Source organism: Schistocerca serialis, chromosome 1 (genome assembly GCF_023864345.2).
Source record: "Schistocerca serialis cubense isolate TAMUIC-IGC-003099 chromosome 1, iqSchSeri2.2, whole genome shotgun sequence".
NCBI classification, from domain to species: Eukaryota; Metazoa; Arthropoda; class Insecta; order Orthoptera; family Acrididae; genus Schistocerca; species Schistocerca serialis.
The window spans coordinates 1077859763-1077886587 of NC_064638.1; the positions used below are offsets into that span (position 1 = coordinate 1077859763).

The 26825-nt window shown below is 40.9% G+C and overlaps 1 protein-coding gene across 3 annotated transcripts in view; it reads left to right on the forward strand.

The window, feature by feature from the left end:
- LOC126415972 (uncharacterized) overlaps positions 1 to 26825 on the forward strand; it is a 296810-nt gene that overhangs the window by 205115 nt on the left and 64870 nt on the right. For all 3 annotated transcript variants that reach the window (XM_050083470.1, XM_050083472.1, XM_050083471.1), the window contains one exon: positions 18804 to 19011. In XM_050083470.1, coding sequence (XP_049939427.1) covers positions 18804 to 19011 — 208 coding nt within the window. The remainder of the gene's footprint in view (positions 1 to 18803; positions 19012 to 26825) is intronic.

Consider the following 26825-nt stretch of genomic DNA (forward strand, 5'->3'; position numbering starts at 1 on the left):
GCCCCACTTAACAGTGCCCATTGGTCTTTAGTGATTCAATTATTAACTCAATCTCCCTCTTGTCAGTATCATGGAGGATCATTTCAGGTAACAGTCTCGGAACACTTTTTTCTAAGAGCGCTATATGACTCCCTGTTAGGACTAAGTTTCTATTTAGTTCACCTGCTATATTCAGAAAGTGATTATTAAATATTGTACATATATGCGACTTATCAGTAACACGGACATTCCCACTAGGCACTGATTCTATATCCTCGACCTGTCTCTGCAGACCTGCCACTTCCTTTACGACTGACCATATGGTTTTAATTTTATCCTGAGACTTAGCTATTCTATCTGCATACCACATACTTTTTGCCTTCCTAATAACTTTTTAAGCACCTTACAATCCTGTTTGTAATGGGCTGCTGCATTTAGATTTTGGCTGTTTCTAACGTTTTGATATAATTGCCACTTTGTTCTACAAGATATTCTTATCCCTCTAGTCAGCCACCCAGGCTGCTTGTTTGTGCTAGTACCCTGTTTTGAACGTTCTAACGGAAAGCAACTTTCAAAGAGCATGAGAAAAGTCTTGAGAAAAGCATTATATTTATCGTCTACTGTATCAGCGCTATAAACATCTTGCCACTCTTGTTCCTTGATAAGGTTTACAAAGGTCTCTACAGCAACTGGATCAGCTTTCCTAAACAGCTGATGACTATATTTAACACGAGTTGCAGCACAAAAATCTTTTAGAGTTAACATTTGTGCATCATGATCTGAAAGGCCATTCACCTTTTTGCTAACAGAATGCCCTTCTAGTAATGAGGAATGAACAAAAATGTTGTCTATGGTTGATCTACTGTTCCCTTGCACTCTCGTTGGAAAGAATACGGTTTGCATAAGATTATGTGAATTAAGGAGGTCTACCAGCATCCTCTTCCCTGCACAATCACTTATACAATTAATATTGAAGTCACCACATATAACTAACTTTTTGTATTTCCTATAAAGTGAACCAAGAACCTCCTCTAGTTTTAGCAAAAATGTTGTGAAATCGGAGTCTGGGGATCTATAAATAACAACAGTTAGAAGTTTAGCTCCATTAAATTTAACCACACCTGCACAACATTCAAACACCTTTTCAGTGCAGTACTTTGAAACATCAATTGACTCAAATGGGATGCCGTTTTTCACATACATGGCTACTCCCCCACACCACAAAGAGCTCCTCGAAAAGCTGCCAGCCAACCTGTATCCTGGTAAAGGAAGCCTCTGAATTATCTCCTTATTTAAGAAGTGTTCAGATATACCAATAATTTCAGAGTCAACATCTATAAGCAGTTCACTAACTTTATCTCTAATACTTTGTATATTTTGATGAAATATACTAATTCCCTCATTACTCGGATACCTAAGCTTTGTCAAAAGTGGTTCCTTTGTTAGAGAGACTTCCCTTAAGCAGGAATACCTATCAGCTGACTTCAATCTGAAAAAGGTGCAACTCTAACACCCACTACTGCAGGAATTTTCCCATGAGTGATCCCACCAACCCCACCTATGCTGTCACCTATAAGCTCGATGACTGCACGACGTAAAGATTCACGCCTCACCTGGTACCGTCAACACTGACATTGGACTGTTGATGGTTGGAAACATATTGCCTGGCTGCATGAGTCTCGTTTCAAATTTTATTGAGCGGATGGATGTGTGCAGGTATGGAAACAACCTCATGAATCCATGTACCCTGCATGTCAGCAGGGGACTGATAAAGTTTGTGGAGGCTCTGTAATAATGTGGGACGTGTGCAGTTGGAGCGATACGGGACCCCTGATACATCTAGATATGACTCTGATGGTGACATGTACTTAAGCATCGTGTCTGGTCACCTGTATCCATTCATGTCCATTGTGCATTCCAATGGACTTGGCCAATTCCAGCAGGATAATGTGACACCCCACACATCCAGAATTGCTACAGAGTGGCTCCAGAAAGACTCTTCTGAGTTTAAACACGTCCGCTGGCCACGAAACTCCCCAGACATGAAAACATTATTGAGCATATCTGGGATGCCTTGCAATGTGCTGTTCAGAAGAGATCTCCAACCTCTTCTACTCTTATGGATTTATGGACAGCCCATTCCACATTGTGTTGTGCCACTTCTGCTTGCTCGCAGGGCTCCTATACGATATTAGGCAGGTGTACCAGTTTCTTTAGGTCTTCAATGTCTCTACACTGCTACCTCCGTGCTTGCCATTACCTTGCAGTGGTTCACATAGCCAGCAGAGTCAAACACGGCAGTCCTGGAGTGACGACCTTGAAGCACCCCATCACGGCTCAACTTTCAACACTGACAATGATGGTTGCAGTACAAAACACAAACCAGCTTGATATCACCACCTGGTTAGGATCAGAGGAAGCAGTGGGGCAGACAGTGACAGTGCAGGGTAAATGGGCCAGGAAAAAGACTCATTGGGCTTGTTTCATCACTGCTGGGCCATGCTGGCAAGTAGTGAGAAGCAAGGTTGCAGCATAAAGACACCCTTATGTGACTGCACAACACAAAGATATTACGGAGATACTTCGGGAACTCAAATGGGAATTCCTGGTGGGAAGGCAACATTCTTTTCCTAAAACACTGTTGAGAAAATTTAGAGAACAAGCATTTGAGGCTGACTGCAGAATGATTCTACTGCGCCAGTATACATTTCGTGTAAGTGCTACGAAGATAAGATACAAGAAATTCAGGCTCATATGGAGGACAGTCATTTTTCTGTCACTCCATTTGCATGTGAAACAGGAATGGAAATGACTAGTAGTGGTACAGGGTACCCTTCGCCACATTCCGTATGGTGGCTTGTTGATCATTTGTGTAGGTGTAGATCCTGAAGAACCAGGAGAATCAGTAGAACGTTCTGTAGGGTGTACGAGAAAAATCACTTTTGATACATTTGAATTTTCATATGATGATTGTGCCAATAAGGCCGTTCTGCAGGAAGCAAACAAAGGATGCTTGTTGCATTGCTGAGAGATCTACTGGCTGAGATGTCATGAAATATCCACATGGATTTCCTGAAAACATTGAATGAAGCGGTAGCAGCTGTGCCAGCTTTGTCTGAAACTGACCCAATGGCTGGGTCGAGGGAGAAGCGAATACTTTTTAATGCGTAGGTCACATGCTGTTGATTTGACTCTCTGGGTCAAATTCAGTGGTTTTGTAGGAAGCCACAGTGTCAAAAATGCAAACAGGTGGGACACTGTTCAAACATGTCCACACACACTTGGAACATGGAATCTGAGTAAAATTCGAGCACCTCTGGTACAGGGAGAGTTGTGACTGCTGCATAACGCGTCCAGTAAGTATGGACCCCTCTGCAAAATTGGTGGCAGACAGTTGTCTCTCTGGCTATGTAAAGAGAAGTTGTGTGAAATTTTATTCAGTATGGAATCACAGGTATCTGTGGTTAGTCATAATTTATTTCATCCCATAAATTTGAATCCGCCATGTTGTAGACTAAATGGTGTAGGTGGTGGTAGTGTTCAGTCACTTGGATTGGCATTGTTGTATTTCTGAGTGGGGAGGAGAGACTTCTGGGTTTGTTTGGAAATTCTTGCTAGAGTAGAGACAAGCTACAGCATTCTTGGGCTGGATTCTCTAGTTAAAAATCATGCTAGATTTGATCAACAACAGTGCGTAGTGGAGCTGCATAGGGTATTGCAGTTTGATGGGACATTGTTTTGTCTCAGTTTTATTGCTGAAAAAACTGAACTGTCACAAGAAATGCCCAAGATGTCTGGTAAGCCAGTTAAACTCTGTACATGCTCTTTTAGATTTCTTGTGTGTAAAATACCAAAAGGTACAGGAAGGCTTCTTTGAATGAAAGTAGGAGCTGATCTGCCAATTAATACTTTGTGGCAGTTGAGCCATTGCCAGAGACTGAAGGATTGGATCAGGCACAATGTTCATACGACGTAGTGTGTCTGTTGTGCAGAAAATTCACGCAGGCTATGTAGTACGTATCATTGTAAACAATTTTGCTTTGGAAGAGGTGAGGCTATCAACAGTTGTACTGAGAGCTAACTTAGAAGTGCTAGAGGAGGCTGAGTTCAACAGCGATTTCGATGTAGAAAACATGAAGCAAGGACTGTCTGTTGATGTAACTGTGCTAGGGGGAGAGGTGTAGCATCTGAACGGACATGATAGAGTGGACATGGATAGATTATTGGAGGAATACGCGGAATAACGTAATCCAACTGGACCACTGCCTGCTACACCACTAGGGCAGCACAGAATTCCCACTGGGAACGAGCTGTCTGTATAGAAAAGAACCATATAGGGCCTCTCATCACCTACAACCAGTGATAGAAGAGTTTAATGATTAACAGCTGTAGGACAGAATTACAGTAGAAAGCGCCAGCCCCTGGTCAGCACCGGGGAAAGAAGCCTTACAGATTCTGCTGCAATTACAGGTATTTAAACAAGCGAACAACAACTGACACATACCCCATGCTGAATATTACTGAGATCTTACAAGGAGAGATCCCCAGCAGTGGGATCAATTTCTAAAAGACCAAATGTACAGTTATATAGGTTAAGATCCCAGGTATCATAGCCTGCAGTCATTCATCGTGGTGGACCTCAGTTGTGAGTAATTGATAAAAAACTGGAATTCTGCGTGCCACTCGATGGCATTAAAAAAGTTGTATTGCATAGATTGGTTGTGTGGTGTAATGAATGGGTTGTGGTTTCAAATCTCGTCAGGTGCATTAAATTTTTTTAATTTTTATTCTTTATCAACATGACTTTGATCATTATTTTTATTCAAGTAATTGCTGTAATGTTATCTTTTGTTTCTTTTCCTTTGTCAGATAATTTTCATTTGTTTAATTTTTTCTGCATAGCATTCTGTTTCCATTCGTAATTTTTGTGAAAGTGAATTTAATTATGTTTATCTGTTGTAACATTCAGTTATTTCAAAATTCCTATCTATCAGTTAAAAAACAAAAGATGAAATAATCTATTTATTTTGACTGTGCAGTGGTGTGAAAAATGTATTTTTCATTACAACGTGTGCTGGTTTTTTAGTGTGGTAATCATCATACAAGCATTTAAAACTTAGCCTAAATACAGATGAAGACTTAAATGAAAGAAGGATTTATAAGTAAAACGAAATTCAAGCAGAATAAATAACAAAATTAATTAAAAACATATGAAAAAGAATGATAGGAAGAAAAAGGAGAGCAAATGAAGAAGTTGATGTTATGATTAAAATGATGTGACAAAGGATTGGAAATGAAAAACACTACATTATACCAATTAATTGAATAAAAATAATAATCAATCTCATTTGGATAAAGATTTAGTTAATGCCCCTGACAAGATTCGAACCTGTAACCTCCCACATTTGAAGCTCTTATCCTATCCATTACACCCCACAACCAATCTATGTAATGCATCTCTATTAATACTATAGAGTATCACGAAACATCCCAAATTTTTCTTTCATCAGTTATTCACAGATTGGGGCCCACCAGTGTGAATGGCTGCAGTGTTTGATACATGGGATCTTAACCAATATAACCATATACAAGGTTTTGAAAAGTTGATCCCACTGCTGGGGACCTGTCTTTGTTAGACAAATTGTAGCAAACCATTATTTTGCTACCATTGGTTTACAAAGCAGGTACAACCAATTATCATCGGAACACTGACCTAAAACAGTGTTTCTGGTCCCATTTGGTCATATCCAGTATGTTGACTGCCTGTAAACGTACTGGTGACTTTCCAGTGCTTATTACTTGTTGTGCCACAAGGCCTGAAAGTGAAATAAAGCATGGTCTACTGGGGTGATATCATTGTTTTCTCCAAGGACATCCAGGAGCATGTAGTATTTCCATGAGAGAGATTTGAACAATTATGTGTGGCATGACTGAGACTTGAGTGCCATTTCATATTACAAGAGATTCATTCTTTAGGCCACATTATTGGGCAAGGCTGTGTATGAACTGACCCATGGCTGGTACAAATCATAACGAATTTCCCAGTGCCAAGGACAGTAAAAGAATTATACTAAAATGTAGACTTTCACCGCCGGACATGTCATGTCCATTATAATTATCCGGGCTGTTATGTCGTGGTCGGTTGATGAATTCTGCACCACGGCATAACAGCCCGTATAATTATAATGGACAGTAAAGGAACTGCAGTCACCTCTTGGGATCCCCCATTTTGATAGAAGGTCGAGGGCTATTCAAAGAGTAATAGATGTTTAGGTCTCCCGTCGTGGTGGGCGGGGCTAGAGCCACCACCTTGATGCCGTAATGTTGCTACACTCACTACGCATCCAGCAGTGCTAGTGTGTGGTCTGTCTCTCTGCTGCTTTGCTTTCTGTGACGTGTTGAAATGTGCGCGGCAATACAAAATCCCGCTACTTGTGAGGTGCCTTCTGTGATTAGGTTTTTGTTGGCAAAAACTGCAGTTGAAATTTATTGTGACCATTGTGATGTGTATGGAAAAGGAATAATTAACCAGGGAAAACTTCGTGCAAAAGTTGTGTTTTTTCACCACAACACATGTCCATACACAGCAGATGGTACCCAAGAGCTCCTACAGGGTTTTGGATGGAAGGTGTTTGATCAGCCACCATGCAACCCAGATTTGGTGCCAACTAACTACCGCCTCTTGCCAGTGATGAAGACATGGATCACTACACAATGTTTTCGTACTGAGGTCAAACTGCTTGCTTGTATAAATCAGTGGTTGCATTGCAGCAGCAGCTTTCTACAGAGATGGTATTGATAAACTTGTGCCACATTATGATAAGTGCCTCAGTTTGACAAGTAAGTGGAAAAATAGCTTAAGAGTGTATCTTCAAAATTGTGTAATAAAATTTAGTTTTGCTGTATTGTTAATTTCTTATTTCAGAACTTCTGTTACTTCCTGGATAGCCCTAGTACATTCCAAAATTACCTCAAGTAGCAAGGCCCCTTACACGTTTGTTAAAGAAAGGAGTAAAGTTTCACAGGATCCCTGATTGTGAAGCATCATTTGAACGATTGAAAGAATTATTAACCACTGGTCCTGTCCTTGCTTTCCCTGACTATCAATGCTGTTTATATTGTCTTGTGACTCGAGCAGCCATCCTCTAGGCTGTGTTTTCTGTCAACAGGTACATTTGAAAGAGCACCCAATAGCATATGCTTCTAGACACCTCGGTAAGGCAGAATAAAACCACTCAGTTGCTGAAAAAGAAATGCTGCTGCTAATTTTTGGCATCACTTGTTTCTGTTACCTGTGTGGGCAATGTTTTAATGTCATAACAAATTATGAAGCTCTAGAATGGCTCCTTGGGACTAGAAGATCCAAGTCGTTTGGCCTGTAGCGAATTTGATTTTAGGCTGTATACAGTTGAGGAAAACCTCATGAGAATGCAGACAGATTGTTCTGCAGAGTATGTGCCATAGAAAGTATTGGAGTCAGCGTGGTAGAAAGGTGCAGGGCCCATGCAACTAGCCCAGTTTGTCAGCAGTTCGCAAGGAAGACAGTGTTCAGCTCTGATGTTGGAGTTTGTACAACAACACATTGTGGCTGATACATAATTTTACTGGAAAGCTTGCAAAACAAAATATTGAGCCAGGCTTATGATTCCCTATATTAGCAGGACATAGTGGATCACACGCCGCACTGCAGAAAATTGCTGGTGGCCAAAAAGGAAACAAGATGTTAGTGAGTTATGTAAAGAATGCATATCTTTGCACTCAGAAAACCAAGGTGAGTTGTCAGCAAATCACTTTAGAAAGGTTACCTGAAATGGATAGAGCATTCCAAATGATTGGACTGGACATCTGCGACCCCTTCACACAAACATCAGCAACAAGTAGATATGTTTTAACTACACTGTCTAGTCACACTAATATGACTATCCGTCAACAGTCTGAATAACCATGTTTTGCAGTATGAACCATTGTGAGGCGTGCAGGAAGCGTGTCGTTGAGATTCTGGAAGGTACTGACAGGGATATGGATCCATGCTGCCTCCAGTGCCGTTTCCAGTTGCACTAAGTTTCTCAATTTAGGATCCATGGCATGAACAGCCTGATCAAGGTAGTCCAACAGTTTCTTGATTGGGCTTAAATCTGGGGAGTTTGGTGGACGGGGGACTGTGGTAAAATCATCCTGGTACTCTTTAAACCATGCCTGTACATTGTGAGCTGCACGACACACCTTGGATTGCCCTGCTGGTAGATGCTGTCTTTCTGAGAAAAAGCAGACAATGTGTGGGGTGGAAACACTTTTCAATCAGGCCGTGTTTCGGTTGATCTTTTGTACCCTCCAAAATGATGAGATCATCCAGGGAACAACACGAAAACATTCCCCAGTCCATAGCACTCCCTCCTCCAGCCTGGACCCTTCCGATGATTAAATTGAGCATAAAATGTGACTCATCTGAAAAGGCCACCTGTTGCTGCTCCTTGGTTTTCCAGTTGCGGTGTTGACCTTTGTAACCATGGAACAAGTCAGTATGGATGCATGGACCAGGTGCCTACTGCGGAGGTCCATACACTGCATCTTCAGCTGAACAGTGATTGAGGAGACAGTGTTGGTAATCCCTTGATTCATCTAGGCACAGTGCCTCAACAGTTGAACATAGTTTACCCGTACACATCTCTGCAGCCATTATTAGCTCCCATTGTCTGTGGACCATGTTGCACCACAGTTGCCTTGGTGCCAATTTTAGGTGGTGTCATTTTGCCATGCAAGGGGTATACTTTAACCAAGGCAGCACGTGAACAGTTTCAACAGCTTACAAACATAACCATTTCGGAAACGATTCCACCCTTGGACCAAAAGCCAATGCTCATGCACTTTTCGGATGTCATATAAATTGCTCCATTTCCACATTACGACGACAATGACTGCACTGTTCTTAACATCCCCCAACAGGCTTCATATTGCTGCCACATGCCATCTCTGTGCGATTCTTGCGCATTGATGTCGAACATAGGTCATGGTCACATTAATGTGACTGAACCTTGTGCACTTGGTGATTTCTCACATTACTTGGCCATGATCATCATACCAGATCAACAGGCGGAAACGGTGGGGCAGGTTATGATTAACCAATGGATGTTGAAATTTGGAACATTGCTGATTATTACACATAAAGAAGTTAGGAGCCAGTGCACTACACCCTCAAGGAAATGGCAGAACAGAATGTGTTCACAATGGGGAAAATTTTAAATTATTATGTAAATAGTTGTCGCGAAAACTGGGACACCGTCCTACAATTCGTCATGGCTGTGTACAACTCAAAAATCGATGAAGACATGGGGCTATCTCTCTACAAGGTGCCTTCACCTCTTGAATTATGCCTACCTATCCTGGAAGGAGATGTATCCCCCATTCATGATTTTGCGGAAAGATTAAAATGTATCTGGCGACAGGTTGAAAAGATGAATCCAAAGGCTCTAGAGAAACAGTAGGGTATCCAAAACAAAAAAGCAAAATTGCCTTTGTACCACACTGGGCAGTTTGTAATGTTATCTGGTCCTTACATGCCGAAAGGAAGAGTTACAAAGAATCTTACCAGGTAGTTCAGACAATATCTCCAGTTAATGTTATACTACAACTCCCAACACGAAGCACAGTTGTGTATTCGGGAAGAATTCATCCACTTCAGGCCGAACATGAAGCAATGCATAAATAACTAGCAACTCCTTCTGAAGGGGGAAGGGAAGTGGGTGGAGGAAATAAAAGAGATAATGGTAAAACTACACAAGTGTATCGGGATGTACCTACAATTTTCCATCACATCCTTGTCTCTTAAGACCACGAGGTGACCTCGGGAGCTAATTTTTGTGTTTTCTTAGTTGTCTTTAGAGATATTTGTGAGTATGTATTATGTCTGTGTGTGTATTGTTTTTGTGAGAGAGGTTCACAGGAAATATTCATATTTAGGTGGTAGGTTAAAAGAATTGTGAGGTGAAATTTATTTGCAATGTTAGTGGAACCTTAGCGTGTCTGATTTAGTATAGAAAGATAGTGGCGATGTTACATGATGGAATACATTTGTTGTTTGTTAAGTATATTATAAATGTGGTGGTAGTTGTGCAGGCTTGTATCAACGAGAGGAAACGTATATGTGTGCATGTGTGCCGCTTTGGCATTTAACTTTAAGGTTTAAGATTCTTTATAAGGATGTTTTAAAGGCCAATTCAGTCATTTAAGGTGACGAAGGAGTTGAGAAAGTATTAACACACCAACGTGTAAATACTGCAGTGCATAACCGGAGAAGTCACTGTCTGCGCCATGGAGCGAATGTGCATGATCCCTGAATCATGCAAGTACACACTGGTTTGCTCTGAGAAGCCTGTGACTGAGTGCCCCATACTACAGAGTGTCACACTATCTGTTTTCAGTACCGAAACTGGTAGTTGTCATTTACATCTGCTATGAACAAGGTTATTTGGTGTGGCATACAGCAAATAGAACTGCAGGGACAAGGATTTCTGATAAACAGTATATTATGTGACATCTCTGGACCTATGTTCCAGTTACCCGCTTTCAGGTGGAACTGGAGCCCTAAACATCAGTCATGTATTAATCTACCTGGCAAACCTACCTACCCTTCAAGACCTTGCCCTACTCAAATGGCCTGACCCTTCCTGAATGAGATGACAGCAGGCACAAAATGGTCATGTGCCGATGGAACACCAGCTCGATCATGTGAAGAAATATCGAACCGAACACTGTAATCAGCTCAACACCATAGGGACTAGCATATCAGCTGCATTTGTAACCTTGATAATAATATGTATAGTGTAATGCCACCTGTGATGTAGAGTTGTACAAATCCCATCCTTACCTTCCTTCTACCTGTGGGTCCATAGGTAGTTGTATCAGCACCAGTCAAGAAGAGACTTTGGCACAGTGAGTGAAATAAAGTTATGAAAAAGGAGAAAACAGAGGTGGACCTAGAAACTCTGTGAGCATCACAAGGATGTGAGAGAGCACATAATGCAATAAAAAGGGAAGAAGGGCAAGCAAAGAGAAAAAGTTTTGGAAAGTGTGTTTCACTACATGCTGTAGAATGTGAAGTATAGAAATGGTGACAGAAAATTCAATGTCTCTATTGGCATACAAACTCTTAAGCAGAATTCCGTTGGACTGGATCAATCTAAGGAGGGAAGAAATATAGCAACCTAAAGCTCGGGCACAATGGAAAGTGGCTGAGAACCATTATCAGATCACAGCCGTGGTGTGCCCATTGGATGGTCCAGGTGGAGCTGCGAGTTCTGGCCAGCTCAGCAATTGCTGCCACTGCTCCTCAGCCTGCGATTCAATGTTCATCACCCAGGTAGTCCTAAGTTTGGCTGCTTACCCCAGGCTACCATCAGGCTTGTTGCTTCACGGCATATATTGTCTGTCTGCTGCAGATGCACTGAAATCTGTTCATATTTGATTGTTCATAAAGAGTTTTGGCAGTAGATTAGCTGCCTACTTTGTCATCACCTCTGCATGTCTCCAGCAGAGAACTGCACCTTCCCATGACAACCCCCCTGCCCCCTTACACTATAAAACAACAAAATTCTCTTCTTTTTTTTCCGTTACTGAGGGGTATTGTAAGAGCCGCCTATAATACAGTGATGGCAACGCATATGTGTTGAGTCTGTACCTTTCTGAAAGATCCCACGAAATAAATGTGAGATATTTTACGGGGTAGTAAATAGTTTTTACAGATATACACTACAGTTTAAGAATTGTGAGACAAACAACGATATACAGGTGGTGGGAGATCCATCAGGTTGAGAAATACCTGATAATTGTTTCACAGAAGTGTATATGACATCCACATGTTGCACGTATGGTGCAGGGCGAGTCCGAACTTGAATCAGGTTTTATTTGTTGAGCCGAAACAAGAACTTGCTGCCAAAATTCCAGAAATATTGAAACAAAAAGAAAAATTCGCATGTGTCAGAAGTCATTGTGTAGGGGATGTGTGTGTGTGTGTGTGTGTGTGTGTGTGTGTGTAACAAACAATTAATATTGTGCTAATTGCAGTTTTTGAACCAATGTTTCATTTATGGCAATTTACGTAACTAAGGACCTAACTATTTCACAAGGAAACTTGATACTTTTCTGAATGAATATTCGACCCAAAGGTTCTGTCGTGAACAGAATGCTACAAAATGTCTTGTTCAGCAATACATAGTTGAAGTTAACATTGTTTGCCTAAATGCAGGTGTTTCTGTGCCTTGCCATTGCCAAGTGTGTAGGCTACAAAATGCTATTCACATTTAAATTAAGTGTCTGAAATGACAGAACAACCGATGAAATCAATTTCAGGTGTGGTGGAGTGGATGTGCTGTAAACTAGATCTTTCATAATTCCCTAAAGAAAATGTCCAGGGAATTTACATTCTGGGATCACAGGCCAGGGAATCGAACATAATGTCCATCCAACCAGTTGTATACAGTTGATGGAGTTTATTTCACACAGTTATGGTCTGAAAGTTCTGGTCTGTCACCAATGCTGTAAGCATATGTTCACCAATGTTTGGATGGTTAAGTATTATCTACTCAAAGAGACAGCTTCGTGGTTTTTTGCTCTGTAGTAATGCACAGGATCATGTGATGTGATCTCAAATTACACACATTTACCTTAATTATTTCTGTATCTAATATTATTGGATGGTGTGGAGGTATTCAGCTGCACAATCCGTGTTGTCTTTCAGGTGAAATATCCAATCGACATTGCAAGTTGCCTTTCCAGGTAAAAGTACTAATGAGGAAAAAGTAGCTACATCTATTTATTGTTCATTATACAGTGTAAGCTTTCACGGCTGGTACTGTCATCATTGAAATCTTCTGGGCTATTAGGCTGTGGTTGACGCATAAAACTTTCTCCTAATGTTTCCTCTCCGACTGCGGAAGATATTCCGAGGTAAAGTGGCGAACTGCTTCCAGAATTCTAGGAAGTGTTGAATATGTAGGCAGTGTAGAGGGCACCACAGTCTGTCATGTAACGTTGGCTACGAGATTATCACTGGTAATGCCAGCTTTCTCAATTGAACGTAATAGATCATCATTCCTAAGTTGCAGGGTTTACATCCAAATTTTTTCAAATTTAACACCTTCCTCTTTTCTGTTAAAATTATTATGGTGTTTATAAATATCAGTAGCCTCTCTATACATTTGTGGATGATAATGTAATGTTTTCACCATGACACTCATCTCAGTGAATTTTACTTCATGATCACCTCTTGATAAAGATGTTCCACTATGGCTGATTTATCTGTATGTCCCAGGTGGCAGTTCTTCTTGTGTTCAATGAGATAGGTGTTAACACTTCTTTTTGTGGTACCAATATAAACCAGTCCAGTGGTGCCCTTTACACTTTCTATATATTCATCACTCCCTCCTGGTTGCAGGTCACCATTTTACCTTGGAAGATGTCTCCTGCAGTCGAAGAGGAAATGTTAGGGGAAAGTTTTATACATCGACCAGAAGTTTTAAATGATGTATTGTTCATTATGCTAATACTCACAGAATTCAGCTTATGTCTCATGATCTCCCAGGTAGAGCTAGACCATTTGTTTCATGTGACAGGTATGGCAGTTGTGTTTATACCTCATTTCCCATACATTTACATGGGAAATCCCATGCTGTCTGCCCACAACATGGACCCTGGATGTTTTGCAACATGATCCAGCAGAATTTCTACTGTACATCAAACAATATCAATGCTTTGCACAGTGTTCATGACCCTAGAATATTATTTAAAATAATTACAAATTCACTGTGAAATGCAGTATTTTGAATAACATCTTTAGTTACATTTATTTAGGTGCAAAAAATCTCTTTCTTGATCTCAGAAGTCCACAGAGAAACAATAGATAAAGTTTAGTACATCTCGCAAAGGAGATTTTTATGGGCTTCAATTTGCAGCAAGTACACAGATGTGTGGCTGATATTTCATTGACTGTAAATTGAGTCTTTTTTGTTTCACTAGTGACTTATTGAGTACCTAAGAATATTTTCTCTCTCTTAGTTATGAAATACGAGTAACAGTCAAGGAAATGTGAACAAACAGTTCCAGACAAGCAGAATTGCACTCTGTGGCATGCTCTACTCCACCCAGCTGGCTGCACCATGGTATGCTTTTGTTGAGAGATTTTTCTGTTATTTCCTGACCTGAGGGACCACAAGTCTCCTACATTAAATAGCATGTGCCTCAGTCCTCTTTGTTGATGGGTAAAGATACCTTGAAAAATTACTCTATTCTCATAATGATGATTTCAGTTTCCAATCATAGAACAGGCTGTAGTTTTTCTTTCCATTACTATGCCGCCGTCTGGTTGGACATGAGTTGCTCTAGATATACATAACTATCTTGCAAGTGTTAGTTGAGCAAGCCATTGAGACAGCACTGTGCCAGAATACTGCACGACATTTACACTATATCATCAACCATTGAAGAAAAATTTCCCACTAGAAAGAGGTGTCAAAAAAGGTTATTCCGTATTGTGTAAGCTATTCACAGCTGTCACTGAAGTGGCAGTATTAAAGTGAACTGGGAAGATGGGATAAGCAAAATACATGGGGGGAGATTAAAACAACTTGATATTTGTTGATTACATTGTGCTGTTGGCTTGCGATGTTGAGGAACTCCAGTCACTGACTACTAATTGTGTCTTCAAGTGTAGGTCAGTTGTGCTTAGCATGAATATTTAAAAACCAAAATTTTGTTGGAATAAGTGTGTCACAACATTGGCATGCCTCTGGAAAATCTCAGCAAGTACACCTGTCTTGGTTACATTATAAACATGAGTGTTGGTTGTTGTTGTTGTTGTTGTTGTTGTTGTTGTTGTGGTCTACAGGCCAAAGACTGGTTTGATGCATCTCTCCATGCTCTACTCCATCCTGTGCAAGCTCCTTCATCTCCGAGTAATTACTGCAACCTACATCCTCCTGAATCTGCTTAGTGTATTCATCTCTTGGTCTCCCTCTGCGATTTTTACCTCCCATGCTTCCCTCCAGTATTAAATTGGTGATCCCTTGATGCCTTAGAAAGTGTGTTGATAGAAGACCTTAAATCTTCTACCTCATTAAACCCGTATGCCATGCTTTTGGGAAACTTTAATCAGTGTAGCTTCAGCATGTCAGTGAAACTGAAGAAAACAGTTTCAACCAGTATGTTTTACTAGTGCTGCCCTATGATGCTGAATCTTTGACACTGAATGAGTTAATCACAAGAAAACTCGCAACTCCCCAGAGAGCTGTGGAAAAATCCCTGTTGTTGAAGGTTACGAATGCCCAGGAATGGGCAGCTTGCAGAAATGGCTATCAGCTGACCACATTTCAAGAAACAAAGATGAGAGATTAACAAAACTGATGTTACAGTGGAGGCCAAGAGGCAAAGATCCATGGGGATGTGATGGAACAAATGGGACCAGAATACCGTAAAACTCACTGGAGTTACTATATAGAGAATGGCGGTTCTGACTGGAGAGATCTGTTTAAAGCAGTGTGTTACTTGAAGATGCCATATCATTTTATGGTAGAAATGGCTGACTGGTGGGAGAGTTGTTGATACTGAGCAGTTTGTATGCATGAGAAGAGTCGTGTTGTTATGCCTGACAAGTTTGCTAATGCTGTTTATGGAGAGAATCAGTAGGTGGCATTTATTTGATGAACATGTTATTTTACTGTGCTAGTCATTCCGTTTTTAGCGTCCATGCACAGTTAAAGAATTTTCCAGAACTTTGGGAAATCTTGCATTATTTTCAGTCCATTGCTTTTCTGTTGTTGTTTTTAATAAGTGTTCTTTTGTTTTGACAACTTTTGTCCTTGTAATCTATTGTCTCTTACTTGATTTCTTTATGTGGCTGTGATAGAGGTCCTGCCTCTCTACACTTGAGTATGTAAATGTATGAAAAGGAAGACTAGTTCACATGTTGGCCCCTCTCATACCTGTAACATCATTCATGATGTCCTGTGCTTTGTTGCTATTTCTCTGTGTTGTTTAGTTGTTTACCATATCTCTGCAACATAAAACTGAGGATGCAATGCTTCTGAAGGTGATATATTTTTGCTGTGGGTAACTAGGAGATCCAAGAGTTCTTTGTATGCACCTTTTTTGTAGTGTTATTCAGGATCTATGACTTTTTATAATTTATTTCTGCAGTAAATGATTTTATTCTTTGGTTCAGAGCTCTTAAATAGATAAATGGTCATGGATAAATAAGTAACTGAAATAATTATATTTGAATGTGTGTGGTGTGTTCTTTTGGACATATCTGAAAGAACAGACACCACACAGAATCCGCAGCTGTGATACATATTAAGTAAATTGTGGAAGGTGGGTGGGGGAGAAAGGGAAGGAGAGGCAAGGTAATATTGACGTCAGCTGCATCGGGCTTTATGCAGAATCAATGGTGACGAGCAAAAATGTGTGCCAGATCAGGATTTGAACCTGAGATTTCCTGCTTACCAGATGGTTGTGTTAACCACTGCACCATTTGGACAGAGTGTTTATTGTAGTTGCGTGGTCTATCTTGGCATGCCTCTCGGCTGACCCACATTCCCACCTAGCACCACCTATCTGCAGTCCCCATCCATGTTCTCCATGCTCATTACTTAGAGATTCCCACATGAGGGCAAATGTAATAGTGTATCCACTCTGAAGGTGGTGGATTCTTTGCCCATTGTGGTGAATCGGTTGTATATGAATGGATGGTGTCTGCTGTTTCGGACATGTCAAAAAGAACTCACACCACATTGAAACAGCATTTGTGATATGTATTATGTGAATTTCGTGGAAGGAGGAGAAAGGGAAGGAGCTATTGATGTCACCTGCATCGAGACTTTATACAGAATCAGCTGCGATGAGCAAAAATGTGTGCCTGACTGGTGGAAATAAATTTGAAAGTAATGTCTGTTGTTTTTTGTCACATGTCATTGGGCTGTGCATTTTTTTTTTCTTTGGGAACTATTGTGAATTTGTACACAAAAAATTACAAATGTTTTTCCATTCATAGAAAGAGAGAATTATTGTATTAAATATCATCCTGTGTCATTTCTCTTTGAAAATACAGGAGAAGTAATACAAGGTTAATTATTTGTATCCATTGAGTGTCAGGTTATATGCACGTGACCATCAACTAGTCCAGTTTGTAAACTAGTCCGTTTTTACCTCGCTCACTTTCCCTTTGTGGTGGTATTATTGAATATACCACTGATTTATTTTGTTGAAAGACACATTTGCAAAGTTTGCCATGACAACATACAGTTACAAAATTTTGTAGACCTCTGATTAGATAGATATTTTGCTCTCTCATGTTATGCACAACTGAGGGTGTCACTGTACTCAGACTAAAATAGCTCTTACCTTACATTATGTTGAAGTGCCCATGTAAGTTGACAGCTGTAACAATTTACTACTACAGATTGGACTGTGGCCCAAAATAATAAGATCTTTGTTTTTTATATAGTGCTCAGCAATAAATTTTTGCCTCAAGTCTTAACTTGCAGTTTCAACCTAATCTTGTGTGTCTCCTTCTAGTGCTTATCTTGCTATAGACAGGCAAATTCTACTCTAGAAAGAAAGCTTCTGCTGTTATGACACCAACACCACCACTAGTGCGGTGCGTGTTGTCAGTAAGCACATATATTTGAGTAGTGCGCCGTTTGGCTGCTCTGGGCCCACCAGAGGCTGTCGACCTTGGTTCGACACTTGTCGCCTGCAGCCGATAATAAGTAGCCATTGGTGGGCAAATGCTTCTTATATAGCCATGCACCATCTCTGACCAGCAGTCTTGTGTATGGTCTCTAAACTGTATTGTACTTATACTATCACGCCGTGACTTCGTAAATAGTTGGTTTCTCACAACTGTGTCTTCGGAGCTAGTACACTTAACCGTCGAGCAGGCACTCTGTTTTACATAACATGAGCAGGCGCATAGCGCACTTTGTACACTTATGAAAAATAGCTGTTTTCGTGTTACCAAGGTAAACAGGTATGAGCAAAAACACAGTTTAATCTTAGTTTAATTAAACAACAATGAAATAAAATTATATATATGTGCTAAATCACTGCTTAATATAAGTGTTTCATTAGTGCTGTTATCGCGCACAAGTGTTACCTCACAGTAATGACCCAATCGAAGCATTAAAAATCACTGTTAAATCAGATACCTGCCGACTGCTTATTTGATAACTAAATACCTCATAGATAACTGCCTTATTGTGTGGGAGAGTGCTGCCACATTGGAATGTGGGTTGTTATCTCACAAGGCTAGTACATTTTTTTCTCATCTAGCTCTCTGTTCATTTTATAATACTTTTGCTCACTTGGACATATGACAACACAACTTATTATTGTGTCACCTAAAGCAAGACCGGAGGAATAGGTATGGCCCCACAGGTATTTCAACAACAGTGGAATGGTACACACAATTTTACTTGTGATTGGCACACTTTATATATAGGTGTGCTTGCTCGAGGGATAACTTAATTAAGTTTGATTTTTTCATTACATTTGAAGTGACATTGGTGCACCATAGCTGTATGTAGTTGAGTTAAAGACATGTGAGCTAGCCTGTCATCATAACCCTCAGTGGCTTTGATGAATGTTCATTTCTCTTTCTTCCATCCTACAGTGTCTCATCCCTCTCCCCACCTGTTCGCCAAGTGTTCTGGCCCATTCCCATTTCCTACTTCCCAACTGCTACGTAACCATCCTATTCCAAGCCCAATTTCGGAATGTTGTTTTTTAGTGTAAATAAAAATTTGTTGCTGCAAATAACATACATTTATTTTTTTTAGGTGTATTTTGAAAGTGTTGCTGGAAGAGGATTGTAATGAGATTGATCGGAGTCATGATGTAAGGGCACCACCTCTAAGTGTGGTTGAAGAGAAGTTAATAACATTGCTTGTAACACTGAGGAACAGATGCTCAAGATTTTCATCTTTAATCAATGATTTTCTAACAGCTGTTGAGTATTACATACTCAATTTGAGGACCACACCTGAGGTAAGCAATATGTGCATTGCATCAGAAATGTGTGATTTTATGCAGATATGTGTTTGCTTTGACACTTTTATGTCAAGGTGGCACAGTGGATGAAAGTGATTATGCATTCAAAAGGAACATTAATTGCTTGGGGCAAATGTTGGGTCATTCGTTGTTTGGCTAATTCTTTCTCCCATTTTTCATGCTCATACTTCTATCCATTATGTAAGAACCTAACTGTAAAAAAGCGTTAATCACATGTTTACTTCATTTACTGTACTTAACCCTTCAGTTCAAACTGAAATTTTGAGCAGATAATATTCTACAGTCTGAATAACGGAATAAGAAAATGGAGAGAAAGAAATATAAATATGCCCATTGTGAAAGAAAAGGTAGGACGTGCAGTGGTAATAAAGGATGAACAATAAATAGGTTATAGGACAGAAGAGACTGTTGTGTTACCACTGATAAGATACTAGCAAGTTCTTTGTGAGAACTACTCACTGTGTATGGAGGTGTTGAAGGATGTGTACACACATAAACAAGAACTGACACACGCACACGGACACACACACACACACAGACAGACAGAGAGAGAGAGAGAGAGAGAGAGAGAGAGAGAGCTGCATTGCTCCAGCTCTTTGGGAAATCACACCAGATGCTATTTTGATAGGGAAGGTGTGGTCAATTATTCAGATTTGTAGTTCTATACATACCGGTTTCATTTCACTGCCCAAGTTCTGTCCAAATGTAGCCGCCCCCCCCCCCCCCCCCCCCTCTCTCTCTCTCTCTCTCTCTCTCTCTCTCTCTCTCTCTCTCTCTCTCTCTCTCTCTCTCTCTCTCGCTCGCTCGCCCGCCTTTTTTAAATGCAACTACATAGATGAAAAGCCACAGCATCGATGATTATTATCCATTTCATGATGATTGACCCATGACTTTGAGCTCATATTCTGATCACATCAATGTGTTGTACCTTACCAGGATTGATTGCTGCACTTTGTCTAATGACGATTCATATTAACAAGACAAAAAGTGTAAATGCAAGATCTTTTGTCGGTATTCATAGCCGTTATGTTTTTATGCACGTAAATCTACATAAAAGGCTGATATTACATTGTAAATGTATTTATTTTTTTGTTTCTATGCGCTGCGTGCTATCGTGTGCTATATTGCCGGAGCTCTGCACAGTATTTCCACTTCATTGTTCATTGTAGCCGTCGGCGGGAGGGGGGGGGGGGAGGGGCTGGGCTGGGCTTCGCTTCCCATCAGGTAGGAAGCAATCGTGCTACCATACGTTGTTGTGTAGTTGTTGAGACAATACTTGTAACATAATTAGTTGCCTTGTACTTGTGTGAAACAATGCATAATTTATGAAGTTGTGAGAAGTCTATGGTGATGAAGTGCGCATGCTTACTTTGAGACTGAGAAAGAACAGGCCACGGGTAGTTCCATAGCACAGCCAATAAAGAGAACTAGTGAATGTCTCGGTATTAGTGAAAGCACAGCGAAGAGAATTTCGAGAGAATAAAGAGAAACTTCATATGTTGTATCACCAAAAAACAGTTCTGCCAGGTGACAGAAGGTCGCATTGGACGAGTTTGCGTAGGGACTCATTAGAAGAAAAGTCCACGATGACTTCTATGTGGAAAACAGTTTTCAACAGTGGTAGCCCGTGTTGAAAAAGTTGAAGACTAAAGTGTAAGATTTTCCTGGTATGAGCGAAACAACCTTTTGGAATGCTATTCACAAATTGGGCTTCAGATACAAAAAGTTCAACAGAAGGCCTGTGTTGATGGAAAATAACCAAGTAGCAGGAAAAAGAGACAAGATGTTGCAGGAAATAAGACACTCACACAACACTAGATTGACTGTTTATTACACTGATGAGAGTTGGTGTGGTGCAAATTATTCCAGAAAGTTTTGTTGGTAGGAACAAAAAATGCCTTATGCATCAGAAAATGTATAAATCCATCACAGAGGAGGTGTTCAAAAGTGGAATGGCTGGAAAGGAGGAATTCAAACACTCCAGGACGAGATTTTCACTCTGCCGTAGAGTCTATGCTGATGTGAAACTTCCTGGCGGATTAAAACTGTGTGCCGGACTGAAACTTGAACTTGGGACCTTTGCCATTTATGGGCAAGTGCTCTACCACCTGAGCCACCCAAGCACGACTCATGACCCGTTCTCGCAGCTTTACTTCTGCCAGTACCTCATCTCTGCTATATCCTTTCTTCCAGAAGTGCTAGTTCTGCAAGGTTTGCAGGAGAGCTTCTGTGAAGTTTGGAAGGTAGGAGACGAGGTACTGGCAGAAATAAAGCTGTGAGGACCGGGCGCGAGTCGTCCTTGGGTAGCTCAGATGGTGGAGCACTTGCCCGCAAAAGGCAAAGGTCCCGAGTTCGAGTCTCGGTCCAGCTCACAGTTTTAATCTGCCAGGAAGTTTCTTCAAATCAAACACTGTTCGCTTCTGGAAAAATGATGATAATGTTCCACATTGGGAATGAAGATGGGTTCGTGCGAAATGCTGGCTTATGTTTTACTGGACAGAAAGGAGGTGCAGATTATCATTGTGAAACGAATGCCAGACAGGGCAAAGAGTGGTTTAGGAGTGTTATTGAAAAATTACCAAACAGATCTGCGTTTTGTTTTAGATCAGGCTCCATATCACATGATGATGAATCCAGCATCACAAAATCCATGTTATGAAATGGAGAAAGAAGTCTGTTTTTGAATGGCTGGAAAGCAGTAGTGTAGAGCTGCCATGTAATGCTACATCATATGTGGAATTTACTAAAATAGCCTACTAGAACACACGCAACCGCACTTCACGGTGCAAGAATACCTTTTCAAAAGTGTACTGCGATCATTGGACAAGGCAGTTAAACTTCTGTGGTTGCCTGTAGCACATCTGCAAATTGAATGCCATTGAACTCACTTGGGTATTTGTCAAGGGTCAGGTAGCAGAGGACGACAAGAATTTTAAAATAATGATATGCTACATGATCAAAAGTATCTGGATACCACAAAAAACATATGATTTTCATAATAAGCGCATTGTGCTGCCACCTACTGCCACGTACTCCATATCAGCGACCTCAGTAGTCATTAGACATCGTGAGAGAGCAGAATGGGGCGCTCTGTGGAACTCATGGACTACGAACGTGGCCAGGTGATTGGGTGTTGTTTGTGTCACACGTCTGTACATGAGATTTCCACACTCCTCAACATCCCTAGGTTCGCTGTTTCTGATGTGATAGTGAATCGGAAAAGTGAAGGTACACGTACAGCATAAAAGTGTACAGGTCGACCTCATCTGTTGACTGGCAGAGACCACCGACAGTTGAAGAGGGTTGTAATGGGTAAGAGGCAGGCATCTATCCAGACCATCACACAGGAATTCCAAACCACATCAGCATCCACTGTGAGTATTATGACAGTTAGGCGGGAGGTGATAAAACTTGGATTTCATGGTCGAGTGGCTGCTCGTAAGCCACATATCGCACCGGTAAATGCCAAACAACACCTTGCTTGGTGTAAGCAGTGTAAACACTGGATGAATGGACAGTGGAAAAAGTTGTGTAGAGTGACGAATCGCGTTACACAATGTGCCGATCCAAAGGCAGGGTGTGGGTATGGCGAATGCTCGGTGAACGTCATCTACCAGCGTGTGTATTGCTGACAGTAAAATTCGGAGGTCGTGGTTTTATGGTGTGGTCGTGTTTTCCATGAGGGGGCTTGTACCCCTAGTTGTTTTGCGTGGCACTATTGCAACACAGGTGTACATTTATGTTCTAATCACCTTCTTGCTTCTCACTGTTAAAGAGCAATTCAGGGATGGAGATTGCATCTTTCAGCATGATTGAGCACCTGTTCATATAACACTATCTGTGGCGGAGTGGTTACACGACAATAACATCCCTGTAATCGACAAACCTGCACAGAGTCCTGACCTGAATCCTATAGAACACCTTTGGGATGTTTTGGAACGCTGACATGGTGCCAGGCCTCCAAAGCTGTTTCACAGAGAAAGACTGCACTGTAGTTCCTTCTCTAGATTGATGCACAGATGATAAAATGGTAGATATTGAAATAGAAGACAGAGGGATAGAGAAACAATTAAAATCGCTCAAAAGAGGTAAGGCTGCTGGACCTGATGGGATACCTGTTCGATTTTACGCAGAGTACATGAAGGAACTTGCCCCCCTTCTTGCAGCGGTGTACCATAGGTCTTTAGAAGAGCGTAGCGTTCCAAAGGATTGGAAAAGGGCACAGGTCATCCCCGTTTTCAAGAAGGGACATCGAACAGAACTATAGACCTATATCTCTTAACATCTATCAGTTGTAGAATTCTGGAACACGTATTATGTTCGAGTACAATGACTTTTATGGAGACTAGAAATCTACTCTGTAGGAATCAGCGTGGGTTTCGGAAAAGACGGTAGTGTGAAACCCAGCTCGCGCTATTCGTCCACGAGACTCAGAGGGCCATAGACACGGGTTCACAGGTAGATGCCGTGTTTCTTGACTTCCGCAAGGCGTTCGATACAGTTCCCCACAGTTGTTTAATGAACAAAGTAAGAGCATATGGACTATCAGACCAATTGTGTGATTGGATTGAAGAGTTCCTAGATAACAGAATGCAGCATGTCATTCTCAGTGGAGAGAAGTCTTCCGAAGTAAGAGTGATTTCAGGTGTGCTGCAGGGGAGTGTCGTAGGACTGTTGCTGTTCACAATATACATAAATGGCCTTGTGGATGACATCGGAAGTTCACTGAGGCTTTTTGAGGATTATGGTGTGGTATATCGAGAGGTTGTAACAATGGAAAATTGTACTGAAATGCAGGAGGATCTGCAGTGAATTGACGCATGGTGCAGGAAATGGCAATTAAATCCCAATGTAGACAAGTGTAATGTGCTGCAAATACATAGAAAGAAAGATCCCTTATTATTTAGCTACAATGTAGCAGGTCAGCAACTGGAAGCAGTTAATTCCATAAATTATCTGGGAGTAGGCATTAGGAGTGATTTAAAATGGAATGATCATATAAAGTTGATCGTCGGTAAAGCAGATGCTAGACTGAGATTCATTAGAAGAATCCTAAGGAAATGCAATCCGAAAACAAAGGAAGTAGGTTACAGTACGCTTGTTCGCCCACTGCTTGAATACTGCTCAGCAGTGTGGGATCCGTACCAGATAGGGTTGATAGAGGAGATAGAGAAGATACAACAGAGAGCAGCGCACTACGTTACAGGATCATTTAGTAATCGCGAAAGCGTTAACGGAGATGATAGATAAACTCCAGTGGAAGACTCTGCAGGAGAGACGCTCAGTACCTCGATACGGGCTTTTGTTGAAGTTTCGAGAACATACCTTCACCGAAGAGTCAAGCAGTATATTGCTCCCTCCTACGTATATCTTGCGAAGAGACTATGAGGATAAAATCAGAGAGATTAGAGCTCACACAGAGGCATACCGACAATCCTTCTTTCCACGAACAATACTAGACTGGAATAGAAGGGAGAACCGATAGAGGTACTCAAGGTACCCTGTAATGTACTTCACAGTTGTGTCACTCCACTGTGGAAAGTGTTCCCCAAAGTGTCTGGTGGAATTCAGTGAGTCGTGTACACAAATTTGAAAACAGTTATGCACAAAGAGACCACTGTCATGACATAGCAGTGGAACCATTGCTGATCTTAGCAGATGAATGAATAGCAGAAGCGAGACCTGAGCCAGCAGCGAAAGTGATTTAGGTAGGTTTTATTTCAGTCTTCGTTCTTTACTGCAAACTGTGTTCAAGCTAATCGATTTTCCCATTTATTGTTGAAATGTGCCACACAGATGTTCATTTATTGTAAGCTGCTTGCGTATTGAGCATGTATTTGAAATTTTGCAGTGTCCGATATTATGTCCCTCTGATCATGATAAATACTGAATGTGGCAATGCTGCACTGGAATGCAACCACAAAGTTGCCATTCTTCGCTTTTGAACAGGCGCTTGTGGTGCATTACAACAGTGGCGTCACGATGAAGTGACAGCTATGCTCCACCACAGCCTCGCATGTTTTGCAGCTAGTAACACAATAGCTTTACAGACTCATAACGAGGATTATTCAATAGTTTATGTGTGTGTACACACACACACACACACACACACACACACACACACACACACACACACAGCAAAAGTTCAAGCTTAACACTTGAATTTTACATTATAGCGATGAAATGAGTAATCCAAAAATATCGAAAATCCACTTGTAAATAGAACAAGGTTGTATTTTTAAACAGTGCAAAGGAAATTTTTCTCCTAATTACGGCCTGATTTTTATGCGTCCTTAAAGTCGACACTCACCGAAAAGAGCTATAAGGACGGCTTTTCTTAAATTCAACAACGTATGCTGCCCCATTTCAGCTAAGATGAAATAGTCATACACAAAATAGACATATCCACATATCAATGTTTTTAATGCAATGTGACCAGAATACAAGCTCGAAGTCATGGGTCAATCATTATGAAATGGATAGTAATTTATGATTTTTCAATACAATCTCTAACCTTTTCTACGGTTTTGATCCATCTTTTAACAAGGGCATATATTTCAGTGTGGTAAAATCACAGTAGCCATTGACGCACAGATGTTTTCATGGCTCCCACATCTTCAAAGTGAATCCCACGGTGAGCTTCTTTTAGTGGCCCAAACAAATGGAATTCTGGTGGTGCCGGGTCAGGGCTGTATGGGGATAAAGCAAGACTTACTATCCAGTTTTCACAATCTCTTCAGCCATACAATGACTGGTGTGTGGTCTTGCATTGTCATGCAAAAGAACATCGGTCCAAGCTTTTGTTGGGCGAACTCACTGAAGCCGTACTTTAAGCTGTTTGAGGGTTCTGACATATTGGACAGAATTTATTGTGTGTTCCTACTCCAAAAAAATCAACCATGATCACACCCTCTGCACCTCAGAATACTGTAGCCATAACTTTCCCTGCCGATTGCGCTGTTTTGAACTTTTCCTCCCTCCTTCAATGAGTTTCTGTAATACCATTCCACTGTCTCCCTCTTTGATTCTGATCTTTTTTTTTTAAAGAAAGAAAGAAACTGGTGTTTAGTCACCAGTCACAGTTTTTTCCAGGAAAGAGACAATTCCAGAATTGAGAGAGAATTGTTTTTGTTGTCTCTCTCTCCTGATCGATTAAACATTTTTGGTACCAAAGTTGCACAAACCTTTGAGTATCCCTGGTGTTCAATAATCATTATCATACTGCCTGTACTGAGGGAAATAATGAGACACAAATCCTCTGCAGTCACTCAGCGGTCGGCACAAGTGGTGTTACCGACTTGCTGAATATTGTGTGGAATCAATGCAGTCACTGACCTGCCACTCTGTGTTTCACCATCTAATGGCATTTGCCCTTCATCTTTGTTACAGCAATGAACTCATTGTCTAACAGTGCTGATATTTACTTTTGCATCACCGTACACATTTTTCGTTCTTTCGTGAATGTGAATGGACATTTCACCTTCTGCATTGAAGATTCTGTCACAGAACGGTGTCTGATATGAACATCGATGTCTGACACTTTCCAAACAACTGCACTACTGGTATCTGTTGATGCAGGAATTTACCACTGCACTGGATTGGAGAAGCAGCTTTGCTTATTAAAACTACATTCAAATTTTCCACTTAACAAACTTCATTAAAGGAGAAAAGAAACAGGGGGCATTTTACTGACCCTTGTATTATTGAGTTTGCTTCAATCCTTGTCTTTCATCACCAGCTTCTATTGAGGATTCACACTGAAGTGCCAAAAGACATTGGATAACGATATG